Here is a 26,727-nt window from a genome sequence, read left to right on the forward strand (position 1 = left end):
CCATTGTTATCTTATCAGCATTCATAAATGAAACGCAAAAGCATAAGCATTTTTCCACTTCGAAAATGTTTTAGATTTTTCCACGGGAACAACAAAAGTAAACCAGGAAATAAATGTAAGAATTCGAAGGACCAGGGATGTAGTAACTGTCTGCCAATGACAAGTGCCTATAACTATAGACTGCAATGTTACATACTTTCCTTTGGAAGTTAACTATGGATGATGTCAATGATGGAACTGAGCCTATACGCAATCATGTGAGTTTATCACTCAACGTCATATTTATCGGCACAAGAACTGTTCCAAGCTCAACTTCTTCTTATTATAATCCTCTTATTTACTCAAACAAGAAGAGCCAGGGTCTGCTGCGACGATGCCTCTGTTATATGAGTTTACGTTTCATGAAGAAAGGTCACTGCTCAGTTTTGAAGTTCACAGTTGAAGTTCGTAAGGAAGTGATGAGAAAGGTAACATGACACTGCACATTGCTGTGATGTGCATTTTAATGAAATGAAAACATTTTATATGCATTTTAAATTCCTTGTTTGTTGTGTTCTTTATCAGCAGTTCATAATTGGAGGCGTTGTGAACATTTATGATGAATTCTTGTTCATTTGGGTCCTGGGGAGACTTGGGTGTCGCAGTGAATAAGTTTGGAGACCCCTGCTCTACTGGGCTTTCTCCATCGGCCCGGCTTACGTCGGACTGGGTCCTGTGGAACAAAGTGGTTACCATTTCTCTACAAACCTTGGGACCTAACTTCTTCCACAATGTTTAACCTTGAGACTCCATTCCACTTTAAACGGGTATGTTACCTTAGAATAGTTCGCTATTAATTTTCTAATTTAAATGTTTTATACTTTTGAAAATATTCTACTTTAAAAACGTACGATTTTTTAATAGAGGTCAATCCCCTGAGACTACATCAGACTTCGCACCTCGGCTGATTATTAACATCACTGAAACTATCTTGGGCTTCTAAACTATAAGAAAATTAAGCCATGTGTTTTATTGTTTATTGTAGCCTACTTTATTATTATTATTACCCAACTTTATTGCTTGGACATGGTTGTTGTTGTCATTTTGGCAACTCTATCCACACTTTCAAATCCTTTTATTGACTCTCTCCCCGCAGCACGAATTCCTTCAAATACAGATACAATAAAGCAATAGACCATGAAGATTATTCAAATGTTATTATAATTTTCATGGCAGATTATCATAGAATAATAATTTGTCATTATTCTATTTTTCCACAAATTTGAAAATCATATATGATTTTATAATATATTTATATTGACAAAGTGACACATTTTGTCCTTGCCTTTCTTGTGATCCAATTTTTATATTAATGATTGTCTACACATGACATTTAATGTGACGTCAAAGGAAATAAAACATGAGACATACACAACACAAAACCAAAGACAGCAAAAACCATAGCTTTAAGCTCTGAGGATATTTAATTATGACTTAAATTGGCCGCATGAACGTGCTGCACAGATAACTCCATGTGTAGAATGTGTTAAGTACCGTAGATACAATTGTTTTTGTAGAGAATTAGTGGAATGAGGCATCGAGAGCAGAGTCATCCTTTAGTTAGGCAAGGCAATGTTTATTAGTAAACCACTATTCAAACATGAGGCCCTTTATAGTGTTTTGCAAAGATATAATTCATATGCACAATTTTTTTAAGGACAATCATTAAAATATCATTTTTAGACATATTTCAGTGTTTAAAATATTTTAAACTATATGCAGCTGTATGGTAAGACTGTATGGTAGCGGCACATTGCATTTTCTCCAGTCTAATTTTTTCTTAAATGTTAGTAAAGATGAAAGCAGTAAGGCATCCTCCTTTCTTTGGCTAAAATGTGAAAGTGCACAATGATGTGAACAACTCATTTTGGTGTTTATAAAGTCGCTCGAATAAGGGGAAACAGTGTCTTTGAAGCAAAAAGAAAATTCTCATCACAGAATGACGTTCCTTCCTTTTCCTTCAGACCCCCCATTTAAATTATGAGCCCAACTATTCTTTTAAGTGCGACATGGAGAGGTAACAAGTGCCCCGAATGGGACCTTCAAGGCAGCGCTTGTTAAGGTTAGGGGATAGGACCTTCCAGGCAGCGCTGCCTTTAAGGCTCCGTTGGGGGAACAAAACACCATCATGTGTCCGCTGGTGGGGCCCGATGTTGTCCAGAATGTGTAGCAATGTGTTTTATTGTTTATTGTAGCCTACTTTATTGCTTGGCTTGGACATGGTTGTTGTTGTCATTTGGACAACTCTAACCACACTTCCAAATCTTTAAAGTGAAGACACAAAAAATGCAACAGACCAAGTATCACAAAGATTACAAAATGTTATTATCATTTTAATGACGGAATAATAATAAAATAATCATTTGTCATGAAGATTATTCCATACATGTGAAAATAATATAAATGATTTTATAATATATTTATATTGACAAAGTGACACATTTATGGGTGGTGTATGTCTCATATGCACATTCCTTTGACGTGCATTTTATTATTTTTCAAAGGAAATAAAACATGAGACATACACAACCCAAAACCAAAAACTGAGTAGTTTTAAGCTCTGAGGATATTTAAATATGACTTGAATTGGCCCCATGAACCTGTGGCACAGATAACTCCATGTGTAGAATGTGTTTAGTCGATACAATTAATTTCGCAGAGAATTAGTTGAATAAAAGATTGAGAGCAGAGTCATCCTTTAGTTAGGCAAGGCAATGTTTGCTTTTAAACCACTAATGAAACATGAGGCCCTTCATAGTGGTTTGCAAAGATATAATTCACATGCACACATTTTTTAAGGACAATCATTAAAAGATCATTTGAAGACATTTTTAAAGTGAAAAATATGTTTTTGGAGACAATACAGATCTCACATCTATCCAGGATTGACCCCTGAATGAAAAGGTAATTAATAGACAAGTGTTTTGATACAAATAAGTCAAATGTGCTTTTAAGAATTTGGTTAAGTAGTATTATTTTAATAACCTGTGGCCTCCTGGAATACCCCCCAATGGGCTCCCAGTGATGTGATCCCATTGCTATCGAACCGCCCACTCAACAGCCGAAGCTCCGCCTCTGCATGCTCGGGGTAAAAGTTAAAGGAGGTCTGCAAAAACAGAAAACAATAGGAAGCAATTCAGACATACATAAAATATCAATAAGTCAATACAAAACAGATAAGAATGAACGGAGAAATAAATAAATGAATGAGAACCTCAAATGGCACGCCTGTGATGAGAGAGCGCCCTCTACTGGTCACAAAAATCAACTGATAGATGTAGTTGGCTGAGCGGTATTTTCCAGACACCTGTAATATTAACATTGCTAGCCTTGACAATGTTATAATAGTAACACTATTGCAAAGTACAGTGATGAGGCCTATATGAAAAATGTACCATGGCAGGACAATGATTGACAAGAACATAGTATAGACGCATTTTAACCTGAGTAATTGTCTCTCCTTCAAATAGGTCCAATCTCAGTGGGGCGTGGACCACGCGACCAACAGCACGGTCCCACCTGGTGCCGTAACGCAACTGGAAACTAGAAGTACAACATGGGGAAACTGTGTTAAATCTTTAACAGCATAAATCAACCACTTAAAGTAATACCCAAACACAAACAAACACTTTTGTTGTAAAATAATAATAACAATAATCATTCACGTTTTAACTAAAAAAATCATATTAATCACAATAAATAGGGGAGGGGGTTTCCCAAAATAAAGTAAACAATCTTGCTCAAGGTAAGAGAAAAAATTATTGACCAGGAGGAGCAGAGACTCAAACTAACTCAGTTTTGCCAGACAAGCTGCTCTCTGTGGTCATCTAGCGTAGATGTAGTCAGACTGAGAGGTACAGTATGTCTTACCCAGTAATGTGATTACCAGGCTGCTCCCAGACTTTCACGCCTGTGATGCTTCCTTCTCCTGAGGTCACGAAGGGAGTTCCTCCACCTGATCCAAGGGCTGGTGAGTATGAGTAGTACTCATTGGCTGAGGATAGTGAGAGAAGGACAATATATAGCTTAGCATAGCTTTAGTATAATATATGTGACATAAGTACTTGCACCGGCAGGTCAATGTTATTGTAATTTCAAAGAAAGAGTGTAGCCAAACAGGAACAAAAAATGAACAACTAATAAAAAAGCACAAATAATTGCAGTTCTTCCTTCCATCTGGAATTTGTATCTGAGAATCTCATCAGCCGATTCATGACCAATGGCAAGACTATACAGTCCAACCAGTCATAGGTATGGACCAGGGTACTGGCTAATAGCCAGCTCAAAGGGAAAGCTTTCAAAAGAGACGTGGCCGACACACAGTGAAGTAGGAGAGTGTTCACGTATACGAGCAAAGTGGTCTGTAACAGAGTTAGTAATAACAATAATGAAAAATAAAAAGATAATAATAAATATAGCTGCGAGCAGCAATGTGGGTGTCAAGCATAATGGGAGTCGGTAAACTAATTCTGCCGGATGGACGTAATCGGCCAGGGGGCTACATGACGACCGTCTCGGAAATCGGCAATACCGACAGCCGGTGGGATGAGCATTATTTTACCAAATGGGAAAAGGACCCCACCTAGAGGTAAGGGCGCAATACAGTCTGCCTGACAGAACAAATGTCACAAATACATAGGGGTATTCGGAACAATATCCCTAAAAGAGACACAATGTAAACAAGCATCCGTTCTGGCGGTGGTTCATGAAGCATCTAATCCAGTGGGAATTGCAGTTTATATTGTAGGTGGGCGGAATGGTAAATATAGTCATTGTTGCATTATACATTAAGTACCGCTTGTCGCAACACGGCCAAACGGTTTTGAATATGAGAAAGCTGTTTGATACATTTGTTCAGGTTGGTCTGAAGATCATATATGCCAAGTTCCATGAAGATTGGATATAATTTGTGGCCTGTGGAAATTTACAACTGATTTTGACAACTTTCAACATGGTGGCCAAGTTCTGATGTTGCCATGAGAAATAATTTATAGGCGATATGGGGAGGTCTGACAGTATCATCAGACATTGAAAATAAGTTTGAAATGTACTCATGTGAAGAAAGAGGAGTTAAAACACGTCTTCATTAATTATAGCGCCCCCTAGAGGTCAATGGTCACCAAATTCATTGAGTGTCCCCATGATGATGTTATGGGTCTATGTATCAAGTTTGGTTATGATATGTCAAAGGACTGCTGAAATATTGGCGTGTTTCCGGTTTGGCGGCTTCGCGGTCGAATATCATTGGCTGTCGCGGGTATTTCTGCAAGAAATAATATATACTAGCTATATGGGGAGGTCTGATAGTATCACCAGACATTGAAAATAAGTTTTAAATATACTCATGTGAAGAGATAGGAGTCAAAACACATCTACATTAATAAAAGCGCCCCTAGAGGTCAAAGGTCACCAACTTCATTCAGTTTCACCATGATGGGGTCATGGTTCTATGTACCAAGGTTGGTTATGATATGTCAAAGGGCAGCTGAGATATGGGCTTACTTCCTGTTTGGCGACTTGGCGGTCAAATTTGATTGGCTGTAGCGGGCAAACGGTTTTGAATTTGAAAAGTCTATCAGATGTTTTGTATCAAGCATGGCCGGAAGATCATGTGTGCCAAGTTTCGAGATGATTGGACAAGATTTGTGATAGTAGTAGCATTTTGAAGGTTTTGACATAAACCAAGATGACGGAAAATCAATCATGGCGCAAAATGACGTTATATGGTGCGTTGAACTCGGCTTGGTTCAAGGAATCTAATGATACCTGGTTTGTGAATATTGGATGAATGGGTCAAAAGTTATAAACATGAATGCATGTGAATTAATTGGACATGCTCAATCCTTGAGGGGTTTAGATACAGATATAAATAGTAAAATAAAAGATAAAACATGGTGATTGTCTGCCCATCACTACATCACTAAACTCAGACTTGTTCCTTTTAGTCAATCTAACTTTGAATGTTGATCTCACAATAAGCAGTAAGAGTCAACAAAAAAGCAGAACAAAAACTGAAATGAGTACATAAGAAACATATTTAGGTTTGAATAAAATAACCTTTTCATTTGCTCACTGGCTTTGAGTCAATCTTACTTTGAATAATTGATCAACACACTGCTTTGTCTTCTGTCTTAGATCGAAGAAACCTTTAGATACATCACCAAGCTCAGGGTGGTTTCCTGTTTTGAATAAACTTACCTTGAATGTCGATCTTGTAGACATCAGACTTTTCCGTGCCAATTTCAATTTCAAAAAGTAAACAAATAATAAAATGTACTCTTCATTGAAAAGGTAGTACATTGACTCACATGAGATACTGAGTTGGTATCTTGTAGACGTCACAGTTTTGTTCCCAGATGGTATGTAGTAGGCTGCAGTGCAGGAGACATTGTTTCCATGGTGGAGGTGGGAGACGTTGAAGGTCAGAGTGGAGGTCACGGTATTTTTCTTCTGGAGCTGGGTGCTGAGCCCCAGGGCGGGGGTCCACGTCACAGTGGGCGGATGGGTGTCACAGTAGGACGGGGCAGAGCACCCCAGCTCCACAGGAGTCCCCTCCACCACCGGCTCCTTGGGGGTGGTCAAACGAGGTGCATCAGGGAGCCCTGGGTACCAAACCAATTTAGAGCAGTTACTATGGAGACCCAAGCATTACCAGCATTCAGCATCATCTGAAACACAGTAAGACCAATAGGACTTAGAGACATGTTTGTTTCAGACGGACACATATTACACTTACCCTTGATCTGGATGGTCACTGGGTTTTCTTTGAAAGTATATTTTAATGGATTTCCACAGGCAATTCTAAAATTATATTGAACATTGTCTTCAAGTACGTTATTGAATGTTGTAGTACAGTCGTACGCTGTTAGATTTCCCCTGAATGTTGCAGTAGTACTGATAGTTGTTTTTTTTTTTTTCCATATTGGTATACATCCAGGATGTAGATTGCCTTTAAACTGGTCCGGCACGGTGAAGGAACAAGGAACGGTAACACAGGATCCACTGAGTGTTGTCACACTTGCTGGCACTAGGGCCTCAAATTCTGCAGCGTTGCACCCAGCACCTTTAAAACAAGAGGTTGAAAAATTCAAAGGCTCAATCAATGCACAAACTGACAAAATATTTAAATGCAACATTGCATTTCCTAACAAAACAAGATAATATATCCTACGATTATAATTAATTAGTAATATTAGTTGCTAAGTTATCAGTTATTATTATAATAATCATTATTATTATTATTATTATTATTATCATTTATTGTGTTTGATTTGGATGGTACATTTCAAAATTCGAAGTTTAAAATCTAAAGGTTAAATAATCAATGAGTATTTAAAAAGCATTAGCAGAGTACGTCCGGTAATGAAAGAGGAAAACAAAGAGAAATATAGCTGCGAGCAGCAATGTGGGTTTCAAGCATAATCGGACTCGGTAGGCTAATTCTGCCGGATGGACGCAATCGGCCAGGGGGCTACATGACGACCGCCTCGGAAATCGGCAATACCGACAGCCGGTGGGATGAGTAAATGGGAAAAGGACCCCACCTAGAGGTAAGGGCGCAATACAGTCTGCCTGACAGAACAAATGTCACAAATACATAGGGGTATTCGGAACAATATGTGAAGAGAGAGGAGTTAAAACACGTCTTCATTAATTATAGCGCCCCCTAGAGGTCAATGGTCACCAAATTCATTAAGCGTCCCCATGATGATGTTATGGGTCTATGTTTCAAGTTTGGTTATGATTTGTCAAAGGGATGCTGAGAAATTGCCGTGTTTCCGGTTTGGCGGCTTCGCGGTCGAATATCATTGGCTGTCGCGGATATTTCTGCGAGAAATAATATACTAGCTATACGGGGAGGTCTGATACTATCACTAGACATTGAAAATAAGTTTTAAATGTACTCATGTGAAGAGAGAGGAGTCAAAACACATCGACATTAATAACAGCGCCCCCTAGAGGTCAAATCTCACCAAATTTATTCAGTGTCACCTTTATGGGGTCATGGGTCTAAGTACCAAGGTTGGTTATGATATGTCAAAGGGCTGCTGAGATATGGGCTTACATCCGGTTTGGCGGCTATGCCGCCAAATTTGATTTGCTGTAGCGGGCAAACGGTTTTGAATTTGACAAATCTATTCTATGTTTTGTATCAAGCATGGCCAGAAGATCATGTGTGCCAAGTTTCGAGATGATTGGACAAGATTTGTGATAGAAGTAGCATTTTGAGGGTTTTTGACATATACCAAGATGGCGGACATATACGTCATGGCGCAATGACGTCATAGGGTGTGTTGAACTGGGCTTGGTTCAAGGAATCCAATGATACCTGGTTTGTGAATATTGGTCGAATAAGTCGAAATTTATGAACATGAATGCATGTCCAACTTTGACCTGTTGGTGGCGCTAGAGCTGTTGGGCTAGCGACCTGAGATTGGCTTAATGGGCTAATGGGGCTGTCCTGAACCATTGTGCCAAATTTGACAACTTTTCGCCAAGCGGTTCTATGGGCTGCCATTGACTCCAATGGCAGTATAATAATAATAATAGGAATTCGTACAATAACGATAGGTTGTCTCGCAACATAGTTGCTTGACACCCAATAAATATAGCTGCGAGCAGCAATGTGGGTGTCAAGCATAATCGGACTCGGTAGGCTAATATTGCCGGATGGACGCAATCGGCCAGGGGGCTACATGACGACCGCCTCGGAAATCGGCAATACCGACAGCCGGTGGGATGAGTAAATGGGAAAAGGACCCCACCTAGAGGTAAGGGCGCAATACAGTCTGCCTGACAGAACAAATGTCACAAATACATAGGGGTATTCGGAACAATATCTCTAAAAGAGACACAATGTAAACAAGCATCCGTTCTGGAGGTGGTTCGTGAAGCATCTAATCCAGAGGGAATTGCAGTTTATATAGTAGGTGGGCGGAATGGTAAATTTAGTCATTGTTGCATTGTACATTAAGTACCGCTTGACGCCACACGAGTGCAGTGTCTGCCCATTAATGAGCGCCACACGAGTGCAGTGCCTACCCATTAATGAGCAACGTCAAGTTTGATTGGCTGTCACGGCCAAACGGTTTTGAATTTGAGAAAGCTGTTTAATACATTTGTTCAGCTTGGTCGGAATATCATATATGCAAAGTTTCATGAAGATTGGACATAATTTGTGGCCTGTGGGAATTTACAACTAATTTTGACAACTTTCAACATGGCGGCCAAGTTCTGATGTTACAATGAGAAATAATTTATAAGCTATATAAGGAGGTCTGGCAGTATCCTCAGACATTAGAAATAAGTTTGAAATGTACTCATGTGAAGAGAGAGGAGTTAAAACACGTCTTCATTAATTATAGCGCCCCCTAGAGGTCAATGGTCACCAAATTCATTAAGCGTCCCCATGATGATGTTATGGGTCTATGTTTCAAGTTTGGTTATGATTTGTCAAAGGGATGCTGAGAAATTGCCGTGTTTCCGGTTTGGCGGCTTCGCGGTCGAATATCATTGGCTGTCGCGGATATTTCTGCGAGAAATAATATACTAGCTATACGGGGAGGTCTGATAGTATCACTAGACATTGAAAATAAGTTTTAAATGTACTCATGTGAAGAGAGAGGAGTCAAAACACATCGACATTAATAACAGCGCCCCCTAGAGGTCAAATCTCACCAAATTTATTCAGTGTCACCTTTCTGGGGTCATGGGTCTATGTACCAAGGTTGGTTATGATATGTCAAAGGGCTGCTGAGATATGGGCTTACATCCGGTTTGGCGGCTATGCCGCCAAATTTGATTTGCTGTAGCGGGCAAACGGTTGTGAATCAATCGATCAATTCGATGTTTTGTATCAAGCATGGCCAGAAGATCATGTGTGCCAAGTTTCGAGATGATTGGACAAGATTTGTGATAGAAGTAGCATTTTGAGGGTTTTTGACATAAACCAAGATGGCGGACATATACGTCATGGCGCAATGACGTCATAGGGTGTTTTGAACTGGGCTTGGTTCAAGGAATCCAATAATACCTGGTTTGTGAATATTGGTCGAATAAGTCGAAAGTTATGAACATGAATGCATGTCCAACTTTGACCTGTTGGTGGCGCTAGAGCTGTTGGGCTAGCGACCTGAGATTGGCTTAATGGGCTAATGGGGCTGTCCTGAACCATTGTGCCAAATTTTACAACTTTTCGCCAAGCGGTTCTACGGGCTGCCATTGACTCCAATGGCAGTATAATAATAAATATAGCTGCGAGCAGCAATGTGGGTGTCAAGCATAATGGGACTCGGTAAGCTAATTTTGCCGGGCGGACGTAATCGGCCAGGGGGCTACATGACGACCGTCTCGGAAATCGGCAATACCGACAGCCGGTGGGATGAGGAAATGGGAAAAGGACCCCACCTAGAGGTAAGGGCGCAATACAGTCTGCCTGACAGAACAAATGTCACAAATACATAGGGGTATTCGGAACAATATTCCTAAAAGAGACACAATGTAAACAAGCACCCGTTCTGGAGGTGGTTCGTGAAGCATCTAATCCATCGGGAATTGAAGTTTATATTGTAAATCGGCGTAATGGTAAATATAGTCATTGTTGTAGTATACATTAAGTACCGCTTGTCGCCACACGAGTGCAGTGTCTACCCATTAATGAGCGTCGTCAAGTTTGATTGGCTGTCACGGCCAAACGGTTTTGAATTTGAGAAAGCGGTTTGATACATTTGTTCAGCTTGGTCGGAAGATCATTTTTGCCAAGTTCTATGAAGATTGGACATTGTAGTGTTCTCGTGCAGTGTGTTGTAACCCTGACTTAACACAGAGTTAAACCGTAGCCAATGAAGACAGAGTCGTAGTAAGGTTGACCATTTACTGTCACAATTCCTCATGAACAGACGGTGAAAACTGCAAATAAAAGAATACAAAAATACTGAATGTACATTTGACTAAACAGCATGTTGTACATAGTTGTAAATAATAATATGAACTGTCTAACACTGCATGAAGACATTCTGATGCCAATTGCATTGATTTTAGTTTGTACACAATTGCTAACCAAAACGTTTTTAACAACACATCAAACATTATTTTTAAATAAATCCACTCTAATATATTATCTTAAACATGTCTTGCATTGATTAAACAAACTTACGGCATTGCCTCTTAGATGCTTTCATGTGGATGCTAGCGGATTACAATCAGAAGATGCACATGTCTGCCATTCCTTCTACAGAGGTAAGATTTTTAACAGGAAATTACGTCACAGGAAGTGACTAAACCGGAAGTGAAATAATAACAAACCTAAAACGGCAAAATAATATGAATTTATACATTGGCTTATTTTAACTGTAAAGTAATTATTCACATCCGTTTTTACATATACATATTTAAGAAATCAATGTAAGAATATTAAATGAGTGCCAGGAGAGACAACACAGACATAATTTGTGGCCTGTGGAAATTTTCAACTGATTTTGACAACTTGCAACATGGCGGCCAAGTTCTGATGCAATGAGAAATAATTCATAAGCTACATAAGGAGGTCTGGCAGTATCCTCAGACATTAAAAATAAGTTTGAAATGTACTCATGTGAAGAGAGAGGAGTTAAAACACGTCTTCATTAATTATAGCTTCCCCTATAGGTCAATGGTCACCAAATTCATTGAGTGTCCCCCTGATGATGTTATGGGTCTATGTATCAAGTTTGGTTATGATATGTCAAAGGGATGCTGAGATATTGGCGTGTTTCCGGTTTGGCGGGTTCGCGGTCGAATATCATTGGCTGTCGCGGATATTTCTGCAAGAAATAATATACTAGCTATACGGGGAGGTCTAATAGTATCACTAGACATTGAAAATAAGTTTTAAATGGACTCATGTGAAGAGAAAGGAGTCAAAACACATCGACATTAATAACAGCGCCACCTAGAGGTCAAAGGTCACCAAATTCATCCAGTGTAACCTTTATGGGGTCATGGGTCTATGTACCAAGGTTGGTTATGATATGTCAAAGAACTGCTGAGATATGGGCTTACTTCCGGTTTGGCCGCTGCGCTGCAAAATTTGATTGGCTTTAGCGGGCAAACGGTTTTGAATTTGACAAATCTATTCGATGTTTTTCATCAAGGATGGCCAGAAGATCATGTGTGCCAAGTTTCGAGATGATTGGACAAGATTTGTGATAGGAGTAGCATTTTGAAGGTTTTTGACATAAACCAAGATGGCGGACATATACGTCATGGCGCAATGACGTCATAGGATGTGTTGAACTGGGCTTGGTTCAAGGAATCCAATGATACCTGGTTTGTGAAAATTGGTCGAATAGGTCAAAAGTTATGAACATGAATGCATGCCCAACTTTGACCTGTTGGTGGCGCTAGAGCTGTTGGGCTAGCGACCTTAGATTGGCTTAATGGGCTAATGGGGCAGTCCTGAACAAGTGTGCCAAATTTCACAACTTTTCGCCAAGCGGTTCTATGGGCTGCCATTGACTCCAATGGCAGCATAATAATAATAATAAATATAGCTGCGAGCAGCAATGTGGGTGTCAAGCATAATCGGACTCGGTAGGCTAATTCTGCCGGATGGACGCAATCGGCCAGGGGGCTACATGACGACCGCCTCGGAAATCGGCAATACCGACAGCCGGTGGGATGAGTAAATGGGAAAAGGACCCCACCTAGAGGTAAGGGCGCAATACAGTCTGCCTGACAGAACAAATGTCACAAATACATAGGGGTATTCGGAACAATATCTCTAAAAGAGACACAATGTAAACAAGCATCCGTTCTGGAGGTGGTTCGTGAAGCATCTAATCCAGAGGGAATTGCAGTTTATATAGTAGGTGGGCGGAATGGTAAATTTAGTCATTGTTGCATTATACATTAAGTACCGCTTGACGCCACACGAGTGCAGTGTCTGCCCATTAATGAGCGCCACACGAGTGCAGTGTCTACCCATTAATGAGCAACGTCAAGTTTGATTGGCTGTCACGGCCAAACGGTTTTGAATTTGAGAAAGCTGTTTAATACATTTGTTCAGCTTGGTCGGAAGATCATATATGCAAAGTTTCATGAAGATTGGACATAATTTGTGGCCTGTGGGAATTTACAACTAATTTTGACAACTTTCAACATGGCGGCCAAGTTCTGATGTTACAATGAGAAATAATTTATAAGCTATATAAGGAGGTCTGGCAGTATCCTCAGACATTAGAAATAAGTTTGAAATGTACTCATGTGAAGAGAGAGGAGTTAAAACACGTCTTCATTAATTATAGCGCCCCCTAGAGGTCAATGGTCACCAAATTCATTAAGCGTCCCCATGATGATGTTATGGGTCTATGTTTCAAGTTTGGTTATGATATGTCAAAGGGCTGCCGAGATATTGGCGTGTTTCCGGTTTGGGGGGTTTGTGGTCAAATATCATTGGGTGCCGCGGTTATTTCCGCAAGAAGTAATATACTAGCTATACGGGGAGGTCTGATAGTATCACTAGACATTGAAAATAAGTTTTAAATGTACTCATGTGAAGAGAGAGGAGTCAAAACACATCGACATTAATAACAGCGCCCCCTAGAGGTCAAATCTCACCAAATTTATTCAGTGTCACCTTTCTGGGGTCATGGGTCTATGTACCAAGGTTGGTTATGATATGTCAAAGGGCTGCTGAGATATGGGCTTACATCCGGTTTGGCGGCTACGCCGCCAAATTTGATTTGCTGTAGCGGGCAAACGGTTTTGAATCAATCGATCAATTCGATGTTTTGTATCAAGCATGGCCAGAAGATCATGTGTGCCAAGTTTCGAGATGATTGGACAAGATTTGTGATAGAAGTAGTATTTTGAGGGTTTTTGACATAAACCAAGATGGCGGACATATACGTCATGGCGCAATGACGTCATAGGGTGTGTTGAACTGGGCTTGGTTCAAGGAATCCAATGATACCTGGTTTGTGAATATTGGTCGAATAAGTCGAAAGTTATGAACATGAATGCATGTCCAACTTTGACCTGTTGGTGGCGCTAGAGCTGTTGGGCTAGCGACCTGAGATTGGCTTAATGGGCTAATGGGGCTGTCCTGAACCATTGTGCCAAATTTCACAACTTTTCGCCAAGCGGTTCTATGGGCTGCCATTGACTCCAATGGCAGCATAATAATAATAATAATAAGAATTCGTACGAAAACAATAGGTTGTCTCGCAACATAGTTGCTTGACACCCAAATATAGCTGCGAGCAGCAATGTGGGTGTCAAGCGTAATCGGACTCGGTAGGCTAATTCTGCCGGATGGACGCAATCGGCCAGGGGGCTACATGACGACCGCCTCGGAAATCGGCAATGCCGACAGCCGGTGGGATGAGTAAATGGGAAAAGGACCCCACCTAGAGGTAAGGGCGCAATACAGTCTGCCTGACAGAACAAATGTCACAAATACATAGGGGTATTCGGAACAATATCTCTAAAAGAGACACAATGTAAACAAGCATCCGTTCTGGAGGTGGTTCGTGAAGCATCTAATCCAGAGGGAATTGCAGTTTATATAGTAGGTGGGCGGAATGGTAAATTTAGTCATTGTTGCATTATACATTAAGTACCGCTTGACGCCACACGAGTGCAGTGTCTGCCCATTAATGAGCGCCACACGAGTGCAGTGTCTACCCATTAATGAGCAACGTCAAGTTTGATTGGCTGTCACGGCCAAACGGTTTTGAATTTGAGAAAGCTGTTTAATACATTTGTTCAGCTTGGTCGGAAGATCATATATGCAAAGTTTCATGAAGATTGGACATAATTTGTGGCCTGTGAGAATTTACAACTAATTTTGACAACTTTCAACATGGCGGCCAAGTTCTGATGTTACAATGAGAAATAATTTATAAGCTATATCAGGAGGTCTGGCAGTATCCTCAGACATTAGAAATAAGTTTGAAATGTACTCATGTGAAGAGAGGAGTTAAAACACGTCTTCATTAATTATAGCGCCCCCTAGAGGTCAATGGTCACCAAATTCATTAAGCGTCCCCATGATGATGTTATGGGTCTATGTTTCAAGTTTGGTTATGATTTGTCAAAGGGATGCTGAGAAATTGCCGTGTTTCCGGTTTGGCGGCTTCGCGGTCGAATATCATTGGCTGTCGCGGATATTTCTGCAAGAAATAATATACTAGCTATACGGGGAGGTCTGATAGTATCACTAGACATTGAAAATAAGTTTTAAATGTACTCATGTGAAGAGAGAGGAGTCAAAACACATCGACATTAATAACAGCGCCCCCTAGAGGTCAAATCTCACCAAATTTATTCAGTGTCACCTTTCTGGGGTCATGGGTCTATGTACCAAGGTTGGTTATGATATGTCAAAGGGCTGCTGAGATATGGGCTTACATCCGGTTTGGCGGCTATGCCGCAAAATTTGATTTACTGTAGCGGGCAAACGGTTTTGAATCAATCGATCAATTCGATGTTTTGTATCAAGCATGGCCAGAAGATCATGTGTGCCAAGTTTCGAGATGATTGGACAAGATTTGTGATAGAAGTAGCATTTTGAGGGTTTTTGACATAAACCAAGATGGCGGACATATGCGTCATGGCGCAATGACGTCATAGGGTGTGTTGAACTGGGCTTGGTTCAAGGAATCCAATGATACCTGGTTTGTGAATATTGGTCAAATAGGTCGAAAGTTATGAACATGAATGCATGTCCAACTTTGACCTGTTGGTGGCGCTAGAGCTGTTGGGCTAGCGACCTGAGATTGGCTCAATAAGCTAATGGGGCTGTCCTGAACCAGTATGCCAAATTTCACAACTTTTCACCAAGCGGTTCTATGGGCTGCCATTGACTCCAATGGCAGCATAATAATAATAATAATAATAAATATAGCTGCGAGCAGCAATGTGGGTGTCAAGCATAATCGGACTCGGTAGGCTAATTCTGCCGGATGGACGCAATCGGCCAGGGGGCTACATGACGACCGCCTCGGAAATCGGCAATACCGACAGCCGGTGGGATGAGTAAATGGGAAAAGGACCCCACCTAGAGGTAAGGGCGCAATACAGTCTGCCTGACAGAACAAATGTCACAAATACATAGGGGTATTCGGAACAATATCTCTAAAAGAGAAACAATGTAAACAAGCATCCGTTCTGGAGGTGGTTCGTGAAGCATCTAATCCAGAGGGAATTGCAGTTTATATAGTAGGTGGGCGGAATGGTAAATTTAGTCATTGTTGCATTATACATTAAGTACCGCTTGACGCCACACGAGTGCAGTGTCTGCCCATTAATGAGCGCCACACGAGTGCAGTGTCTACCCATTAATGAGCAACGTCAAGTTTGATTGGCTGTCACGGCCAAACGGTTTTGAATTTGAGAAAGCTGTTTAATACATTTGTTCATCTTGGTCTGAAGATCATATATGCCAAGTTCCATGAAGATTGGACATAATTTGTGGCCTATGGAAATTTACAACTGATTTTGACAACTTTCAACATGGCGGCCAAGTTCTGATGTTGCAATGAGAAATAATTTTAAAGCTATATAAGGAGGTCTGGCAGTATCCTCAGACATTAAAAATAAGTTTGAAATGTACTCATGTGAAGAGAGAGGAGTTAAAACACGTCTTCATTAATTATAGCGCCCCCTAGAGGTCAATGGTCACCAAATTCAGTGAGTGTCCCCATGATGATGTTATGGGTCTATATATCAAGTTTGGTTATGATATGTCAAAGGGCTGCTGAGATATTGGCGTGTTTCCGGTTTGGCGGCTTCACGGTCGAATATCATTGGCTGTCGCGGATATTTCTGCAAGAAATAATATACTAGCTACACGGGGAGGTCTAATAGTATCACTAGACATTGAAAATAAGTTTTAAATGGACTCATGTGAAGAGAGAGGAGTCAAAACACATCGACCATAATAACAGCGCCCCCTAGAGGTCAAATGTCACCAAATTCATTCAGAGTAACCTTTATGGGGTCATGGGTCTAGGTACCAAGGTTGGTTATGATATGTCAAAGGGCTGCTGAGATATGGGCTTACATCCGGTTTGGCGGCTTCGCCGCCAAATTTGATTGGCTCTAGCGGGCAAACGGTTTTGAATTTGAAAGGTCCATCAGATGTTTTGCATCAAACATCGCCGGATGATCATGTGTGCCAAGTTTCGAGATGATTGGACAAGATTTGTGATAGAAGTAGCACTTTGAAGGTTTTTGACATAAACCAAGATGGCGGACATATACGTCATGGCGCAATGACGTCATGGGGTGTGTTGAACTGGGCTTGGTTCAAGGAATCCAATGATACCTGGTATGTGAAAATTGGTCAAATAGGTCGAAAGTTATGAACATGAATGCATGCCCAACTTTGACCTGTTGGTGGCGCTAGAGCTGTTGGGCTAGCGACCTGAGATTGGCCTAATGGGCTAATGGGGCTGTCCTGAACAAGTGTGCCAAATTTCACAACTTTTCGCCAAGCGGTTCTATGGGCTGCCATTGACTCCAATGGCAGCATAATAATAATAATAAATATAGCTGCGAGCAGCAATGTGGGTGTCAAGCATAATGGGACTCGGTAAGCTAATTTTGCCGGGCGGACGTAATCGGCCAGGGGGCTACATGACGACCGTCTCGGAAATCGGCAATACCGACAGCCGGTGGGATGAGGAAATGGGAAAAGGACCCCACCTAGAGGTAAGGGCGCAATACAGTCTGCCTGACAGAACAAATGTCACAAATACATAGGGGTATTCGGAACAATATTCCTAAAAGAGACACAATGTAAACAAGCACCCGTTCTGGAGGTGGTTCGTGAAGCATCTAATCCATCGGGAATTGAAGTTTATATTGTAAATCGGCGTAATGGTAAATATAGTCATTGTTGTAGTATACATTAAGTACCGCTTGTCGCCACACGAGTGCAGTGTCTACCCATTAATGAGCGTCGTCAAGTTTGATTGGCTGTCACGGCCAAACGGTTTTGAATTTGAGAAAGCGGTTTGATACATTTGTTCAGCTTGGTCGGAAGATCATTTTTGCCAAGTTCTATGAAGATTGGACATTGTAGTGTTCTCGTGCAGTGTGTTGTAACCCTGACTTAACACAGAGTTAAACCGTAGCCAATGAAGACAGAGTCGTAGTAAGGTTGACCATTTACTGTCACAATTCCTCATGAACAGACGGTGAAAACTGCAAATAAAAGAATACAAAAATACTGAATGTACATTTGACTAAACAGCATGTTGTACATAGTTGTAAATAATAATATGAACTGTCTAACACTGCATGAAGACATTCTGATGCCAATTGCATTGATTTTAGTTTGTACACAATTGCTAACCAAAACGTTTTTAACAACACATCAAACATTATTTTTAAATAAATCCACTCTAATATATTATCTTAAACATGTCTTGCATTGATTAAACAAACTTACGGCATTGCCTCTTAGATGCTTTCATGTGGATGCTAGCGGATTACAATCAGAAGATGCACATGTCTGCCATTCCTTCTACAGAGGTAAGATTTTTAACAGGAAATTACGTCACAGGAAGTGACTAAACCGGAAGTGAAATAATAACAAACCTAAAACGGCAAAATAATATGAATTTATACATTGGCTTATTTTAACTGTAAAGTAATTATTCACATCCGTTTTTACATATACATATTTAAGAAATCAATGTAAGAATATTAAATGAGTGCCAGGAGAGACAACACAGACATAATTTGTGGCCTGTGGAAATTTTCAACTGATTTTGACAACTTGCAACATGGCGGCCAAGTTCTGATGCAATGAGAAATAATTCATAAGCTACATAAGGAGGTCTGGCAGTATCCTCAGACATTAAAAATAAGTTTGAAATGTACTCATGTGAAGAGAGAGGAGTTAAAACACGTCTTCATTAATTATAGCTTCCCCTATAGGTCAATGGTCACCAAATTCATTGAGTGTCCCCCTGATGATGTTATGGGTCTATGTATCAAGTTTGGTTATGATATGTCAAAGGGATGCTGAGATATTGGCGTGTTTCCGGTTTGGCGGGTTCGCGGTCGAATATCATTGGCTGTCGCGGATATTTCTGCAAGAAATAATATACTAGCTATACGGGGAGGTCTAATAGTATCACTAGACATTGAAAATAAGTTTTAAATGGACTCATGTGAAGAGAAAGGAGTCAAAACACATCGACATTAATAACAGCGCCACCTAGAGGTCAAAGGTCACCAAATTCATCCAGTGTAACCTTTATGGGGTCATGGGTCTATGTACCAAGGTTGGTTATGATATGTCAAAGAACTGCTGAGATATGGGCTTACTTCCGGTTTGGCCGCTGCGCTGCAAAATTTGATTGGCTTTAGCGGGCAAACGGTTTTGAATTTGACAAATCTATTCGATGTTTTTCATCAAGGATGGCCAGAAGATCATGTGTGCCAAGTTTCGAGATGATTGGACAAGATTTGTGATAGGAGTAGCATTTTGAAGGTTTTTGACATAAACCAAGATGGCGGACATATACGTCATGGCGCAATGACGTCATAGGATGTGTTGAACTGGGCTTGGTTCAAGGAATCCAATGATACCTGGTTTGTGAAAATTGGTCGAATAGGTCAAAAGTTATGAACATGAATGCATGCCCAACTTTGACCTGTTGGTGGCGCTAGAGCTGTTGGGCTAGCGACCTTAGATTGGCTTAATGGGCTAATGGGGCAGTCCTGAACAAGTGTGCCAAATTTCACAACTTTTCGCCAAGCGGTTCTATGGGCTGCCATTGACTCCAATGGCAGCATAATAATAATAATAAATATAGCTGCGAGCAGCAATGTGGGTGTCAAGCATAATGGGACTCGGTAAGCTAATTTTGCCGGGCGGACGTAATCGGCCAGGGGGCTACATGACGACCGTCTCGGAAATCGGCAATACCGACAGCCGGTGGGATGAGGAAATGGGAAAAGGACCCCACCTAGAGGTAAGGGCGCAATACAGTCTGCCTGACAGAACAAATGTCACAAATACATAGGGGTATTCGGAACAATATTCCTAAAAGAGACACAATGTAAACAAGCACCCGTTCTGGAGGTGGTTCGTGAAGCATCTAATCCATCGGGAATTGAAGTTTATATTGTAAATCGGCGTAATGGTAAATATAGTCATTGTTGTAGTATACATTAAGTACCGCTTGTCGCCACACGAGTGCAGTGTCTACCCATTAATGAGCGTCGTCAAGTTTGATTGGCTGTCACGGCCAAACGGTTTTGAATTTGAGAAAGCGGTTTGATACATTTGTTCAGCTTGGTCGGAAGATCATTTTTGCCAAGTTCTATGAAGATTGGACATTGTAGTGTTCTCGTGCAGTGTGTTGTAACCCTGACTTAACACAGAGTTAAACCGTAGCCAATGAAGACAGAGTCGTAGTAAGGTTGACCATTTACTGTCACAATTCCTCATGAACAGACGGTGAAAACTGCAAATAAAAGAATACAAAAATACTGAATGTACATTTGACTAAACAGCATGTTGTACATAGTTGTAAATAATAATATGAACTGTCTAACACTGCATGAAGACATTCTGATGCCAATTGCATTGATTTTAGTTTGTACACAATTGCTAACCAAAACGTTTTTAACAACACATCAAACATTATTTTTAAATAAATCCACTCTAATATATTATCTTAAACATGTCTTGCATTGATTAAACAAACTTACGGCATTGCCTCTTAGATGCTTTCATGTGGATGCTAGCGGATTACAATCAGAAGATGCACATGTCTGCCATTCCTTCTACAGAGGTAAGATTTTTAACAGGAAATTACGTCACAGGAAGTGACTAAACCGGAAGTGAAATAATAACAAACCTAAAACGGCAAAATAATATGAATTTATACATTGGCTTATTTTAACTGTAAAGTAATTATTCACATCCGTTTTTACATATACATATTTAAGAAATCAATGTAAGAATATTAAATGAGTGCCAGGAGAGACAACACAGACATAATTTGTGGCCTGTGGAAATTTTCAACTGATTTTGACAACTTGCAACATGGCGGCCAAGTTCTGATGCAATGAGAAATAATTCATAAGCTACATAAGGAGGTCTGGCAGTATCCTCAGACATTAAAAATAAGTTTGAAATGTACTCATGTGAAGAGAGAGGAGTTAAAACACGTCTTCATTAATTATAGCTTCCCCTATAGGTCAATGGTCACCAAATTCATTGAGTGTCCCCCTGATGATGTTATGGGTCTATGTATCAAGTTTGGTTATGATATGTCAAAGGGATGCTGAGATATTGGCGTGTTTCCGGTTTGGCGGGTTCGCGGTCGAATATCATTGGCTGTCGCGGATATTTCTGCAAGAAATAATATACTAGCTATACGGGGAGGTCTAATAGTATCACTAGACATTGAAAATAAGTTTTAAATGGACTCATGTGAAGAGAAAGGAGTCAAAACACATCGACATTAATAACAGCGCCACCTAGAGGTCAAAGGTCACCAAATTCATCCAGTGTAACCTTTATGGGGTCATGGGTCTATGTACCAAGGTTGGTTATGATATGTCAAAGAACTGCTGAGATATGGGCTTACTTCCGGTTTGGCCGCTGCGCTGCAAAATTTGATTGGCTTTAGCGGGCAAACGGTTTTGAATTTGACAAATCTATTCGATGTTTTTCATCAAGGATGGCCAGAAGATCATGTGTGCCAAGTTTCGAGATGATTGGACAAGATTTGTGATAGGAGTAGCATTTTGAAGGTTTTTGACATAAACCAAGATGGCGGACATATACGTCATGGCGCAATGACGTCATAGGATGTGTTGAACTGGGCTTGGTTCAAGGAATCCAATGATACCTGGTTTGTGAAAATTGGTCGAATAGGTCAAAAGTTATGAACATGAATGCATGCCCAACTTTGACCTGTTGGTGGCGCTAGAGCTGTTGGGCTAGCGACCTTAGATTGGCTTAATGGGCTAATGGGGCAGTCCTGAACAAGTGTGCCAAATTTCACAACTTTTCGCCAAGCGGTTCTATGGGCTGCCATTGACTCCAATGGCAGCATAATAATAATAATAAATATAGCTGCGAGCAGCAATGTGGGTGTCAAGCATAATCGGACTCGGTAGGCTAATTCTGCCGGATGGACGCAATCGGCCAGGGGGCTACATGACGACCGCCTCGGAAATCGGCAATACCGACAGCCGGTGGGATGAGTAAATGGGAAAAGGACCCCACCTAGAGGTAAGGGCGCAATACAGTCTGCCTGACAGAACAAATGTCACAAATACATAGGGGTATTCGGAACAATATCTCTAAAAGAGACACAATGTAAACAAGCATCCGTTCTGGAGGTGGTTCGTGAAGCATCTAATCCAGAGGGAATTGCAGTTTATATAGTAGGTGGGCGGAATGGTAAATTTAGTCATTGTTGCATTATACATTAAGTACCGCTTGACGCCACACGAGTGCAGTGTCTGCCCATTAATGAGCGCCACACGAGTGCAGTGTCTACCCATTAATGAGCAACGTCAAGTTTGATTGGCTGTCACGGCCAAACGGTTTTGAATTTGAGAAAGCTGTTTAATACATTTGTTCAGCTTGGTCGGAAGATCATATATGCAAAGTTTCATGAAGATTGGACATAATTTGTGGCCTGTGGGAATTTACAACTAATTTTGACAACTTTCAACATGGCGGCCAAGTTCTGATGTTACAATGAGAAATAATTTATAAGCTATATAAGGAGGTCTGGCAGTATCCTCAGACATTAGAAATAAGTTTGAAATGTACTCATGTGAAGAGAGAGGAGTTAAAACACGTCTTCATTAATTATAGCGCCCCCTAGAGGTCAATGGTCACCAAATTCATTAAGCGTCCCCATGATGATGTTATGGGTCTATGTTTCAAGTTTGGTTATGATTTGTCAAAGGGATGCTGAGAAATTGCCGTGTTTCCGGTTTGGCGGCTTCGCGGTCGAATATCATTGGCTCTCGCGGATATTTCTGCGAGAAATAATATACTAGCTATACGGGGAGGTCTGATAGTATCACTAGACATTGAAAATAAGTTTTAAATGTACTCATGTGAAGAGAGAGGAGTCAAAACACATCGACATTAATAACAGCGCCCCCTAGAGGTCAAATCTCACCAAATTTATTCAGTGTCACCTTTCTGGGGTCATGGGTCTATGTACCAAGGTTGGTTATGATATGTCAAAGGGCTGCTGAGATATGGGCTTACATCCGGTTTGGCGGCTACGCCGCCAAATTTGATTTGCTGTAGCGGGCAAACGGTTTTGAATCAATCGATCAATTCGATGTTTTGTATCAAGCATGGCCAGAAGATCATGTGTGCCAAGTTTCGAGATGATTGGACAAGATTTGTGATAGAAGTAGTATTTTGAGGGTTTTTGACATAAACCAAGATGGCGGACATATACGTCATGGCGCAATGACGTCATAGGGTGTGTTGAACTGGGCTTGGTTCAAGGAATCCAATGATACCTGGTTTGTGAATATTGGTCGAATAAGTCGAAAGTTATGAACATGAATGCATGTCCAACTTTGACCTGTTGGTGGCGCTAGAGCTGTTGGGCTAGCGACCTGAGATTGGCTTAATGGGCTAATGGGGCTGTCCTGAACCATTGTGCCAAATTTCACAACTTTTCGCCAAGCGGTTCTATGGGCTGCCATTGACTCCAATGGCAGCATAATAATAATAAATATAGCTGCGAGCAGCAATGTGGGTGTCAAGCATAATCGGACTCGGTAGGCTAATTCTGCCGGATGGACGCAATCGGCCAGGGGGCTACATGACGACCGCCTCGGAAATCGGCAATACCGACAGCCGGTGGGATGAGTAAATGGGAAAAGGACCCCACCTAGAGGTAAGGGCGCAATACAGTCTGCCTGACAGAACAAATGTCACAAATACATAGGGGTATTCGGAACAATATCTCTAAAAGAGACACAATGTAAACAAGCATCCGTTCTGGAGGTGGTTCGTGAAGCATCTAATCCAGAGGGAATTGCAGTTTATATAGTAGGTGGGCGGAATGGTAAATTTAGTCATTGTTGCATTATACATTAAGTACCGCTTGACGCCACACGAGTGCAGTGTCTGCCCATTAATGAGCGCCACACGAGTGCAGTGTCTACCCATTAATGAGCAACGTCAAGTTTGATTGGCTGTCACGGCCAAACGGTTTTGAATTTGAGAAAGCTGTTTAATACATTTGTTCAGCTTGGTCGGAAGATCATATATGCAAAGTTTCATGAAGATTGGACATAATTTGTGGCCTGTGGGAATTTACAACTAATTTTGACAACTTTCAACATGGCGGCCAAGTTCTGATGTTACAATGAGAAATAATTTATAAGCTATATAAGGAGGTCTGGCAGTATCCTCAGACATTAGAAATAAGTTTGAAATGTACTCATGTGAAGAGAGAGGAGTTAAAACACGTCTTCATTAATTATAGCGCCCCCTAGAGGTCAATGGTCACCAAATTCATTAAGCGTCCCCATGATGATGTTATGGGTCTATGTTTCAAGTTTGGTTATGATTTGTCAAAGGGATGCTGAGAAATTGCCGTGTTTCCGGTTTGGCGGCTTCGCGGTCGAATATCATTGGCTCTCGCGGATATTTCTGCGAGAAATAATATACTAGCTATACGGGGAGGTCTGATAGTATCACTAGACATTGAAAATAAGTTTTAAATGTACTCATGTGAAGAGAGAGGAGTCAAAACACATCGACATTAATAACAGCGCCCCCTAGAGGTCAAATCTCACCAAATTTATTCAGTGTCACCTTTCTGGGGTCATGGGTCTATGTACCAAGGTTGGTTATGATATGTCAAAGGGCTGCTGAGATATGGGCTTACATCCGGTTTGGCGGCTACGCCGCCAAATTTGATTTGCTGTAGCGGGCAAACGGTTTTGAATCAATCGATCAATTCGATGTTTTGTATCAAGCATGGCCAGAAGATCATGTGTGCCAAGTTTCGAGATGATTGGACAAGATTTGTGATAGAAGTAGTATTTTGAGGGTTTTTGACATAAACCAAGATGGCGGACATATACGTCATGGCGCAATGACGTCATAGGGTGTGTTGAACTGGGCTTGGTTCAAGGAATCCAATGATACCTGGTTTGTGAATATTGGTCGAATAAGTCGAAAGTTATGAACATGAATGCATGTCCAACTTTGACCTGTTGGTGGCGCTAGAGCTGTTGGGCTAGCGACCTGAGATTGGCTTAATGGGCTAATGGGGCTGTCCTGAACCATTGTGCCAAATTTCACAACTTTTCGCCAAGCGGTTCTATGGGCTGCCATTGACTCCAATGGCAGCATAATAATAATAATAATAAGAATTCGTACGAAAACAATAGGTTGTCTCGCAACATAGTTGCTTGACACCCAATAATAAGAATTCGTACGAAAACAATAGGTTGTCTCGCAACATAGTTGCTTGACACCCAATAAGAATTCGTACAATAACAATAGGTTGTCTCGCAACATAGTTGCTTGACACCCAATAATAAGAATTCGTACAATAACAATAGGTTGTCTCGCAACATAGTTGCTTGACACCCAATAATAAGAATTCGTACAATAACAATAGGTTGTCTCGCAACATAGTTGCTTGACACCCAATAATAGGAATTCGTACAATAACAATAGGTTGTCTCGCAACATAGTTGCTTGACACCCAATAATAGGAATTCATACAAAAACAATAGGTTGTCTCGCAACATAGTTGCTTGACACCCAATAATAGGAATTCATACAAAAACAATAGGTTGTCTCGCAACATAGTTGCTTGACACCCAATAATAGGAATTCGTACAATAACAATAGGTTGTCTCGCAACATAGTTGCTTGACACCCAATAATAGGAATTCGTACAATAACAATAGGTTGTCTCGCAACACGAGACACCCAACTACCGGTATTAACAGAGGATCACAGTGAATACTCCAGGTATTAACAGAGGACTACAGAGGGTACTACAGGTATTAAGAGAGTACAATAGGTATTAAAAGAGTACTACAGAGGGCACTACAGGTAGTAAGAGAGTACTATAGGTATTAACAGAGGACCACAGAGAGTACTACAGGTATTATGAGAGTAATATATGCATTAACAGAGCAAGTATTATGAGTACTACAGAGAGTAAAAATAGAGCATCAAAGGTATTAGAGTGTGTACTACAGAGAGAACCTCAGTGCTACAGGTATTAATATAGTAGCTATCAAAGGTAACATCATAGAGGGTTGAGATGTTTACCTTGCAGGAGACTACAGAGCAGAAATAGTCTCCAGGATCCAGTCATGTTCTCATCCAGAACTTCATCAGGAGAAATACAAAAATCACATTAACTTCAGTGCTACACTTAATATCGTAATATACTTTGGGTATTCAGTGTACAACACTAATTATAGTAAGACATTGTAAACTGCTAAAGAAATGTCTATTTCAAAATACCAGTAAATCTTCCACTCTTTCCATGACTGATTAAAATAATTTCCAATCATATAATACCAATATTCAAAGTACAACAATGATAAATATAGCTGCGAGCAGCAATGTGGGTGTCAAGCATAATGGGACTCTGTAAACTAATTCTGCCGGACTGACGTAATCGGCCAGGGTGCTACATGACGACCGTGTCGGTAATC

The 26,727-nt window shown here is 40.8% G+C and overlaps 1 protein-coding gene across 1 annotated transcript in view; it reads right to left on the reverse strand.

Annotated features, from left to right (window-relative positions):
- The window catches only part of LOC115546161 (sialic acid-binding Ig-like lectin 14), a 38,015-nt gene extending 11,634 nt beyond the window's left edge, over nt 1-26,381 (reverse strand). Inside the window, exons 1-2 of the mRNA XM_030359854.1 lie at nt 26,336-26,381; nt 6,348-6,641 (exon numbers count right to left, since the gene is read on the reverse strand). Of these exons, the coding sequence (XP_030215714.1) occupies nt 6,348-6,641; nt 26,336-26,381 (340 nt within the window). The remainder of the gene's footprint in view (nt 1-6,347; nt 6,642-26,335) is intronic.
- Nucleotides 26,382-26,727: the final 346 nt, after the last annotated feature.

The sequence above is a fragment of the Gadus morhua genome, chromosome 6 (genome assembly GCF_902167405.1).
Source record: "Gadus morhua chromosome 6, gadMor3.0, whole genome shotgun sequence".
Lineage (NCBI taxonomy): Eukaryota > Metazoa > Chordata > Actinopteri > Gadiformes > Gadidae > Gadus > Gadus morhua.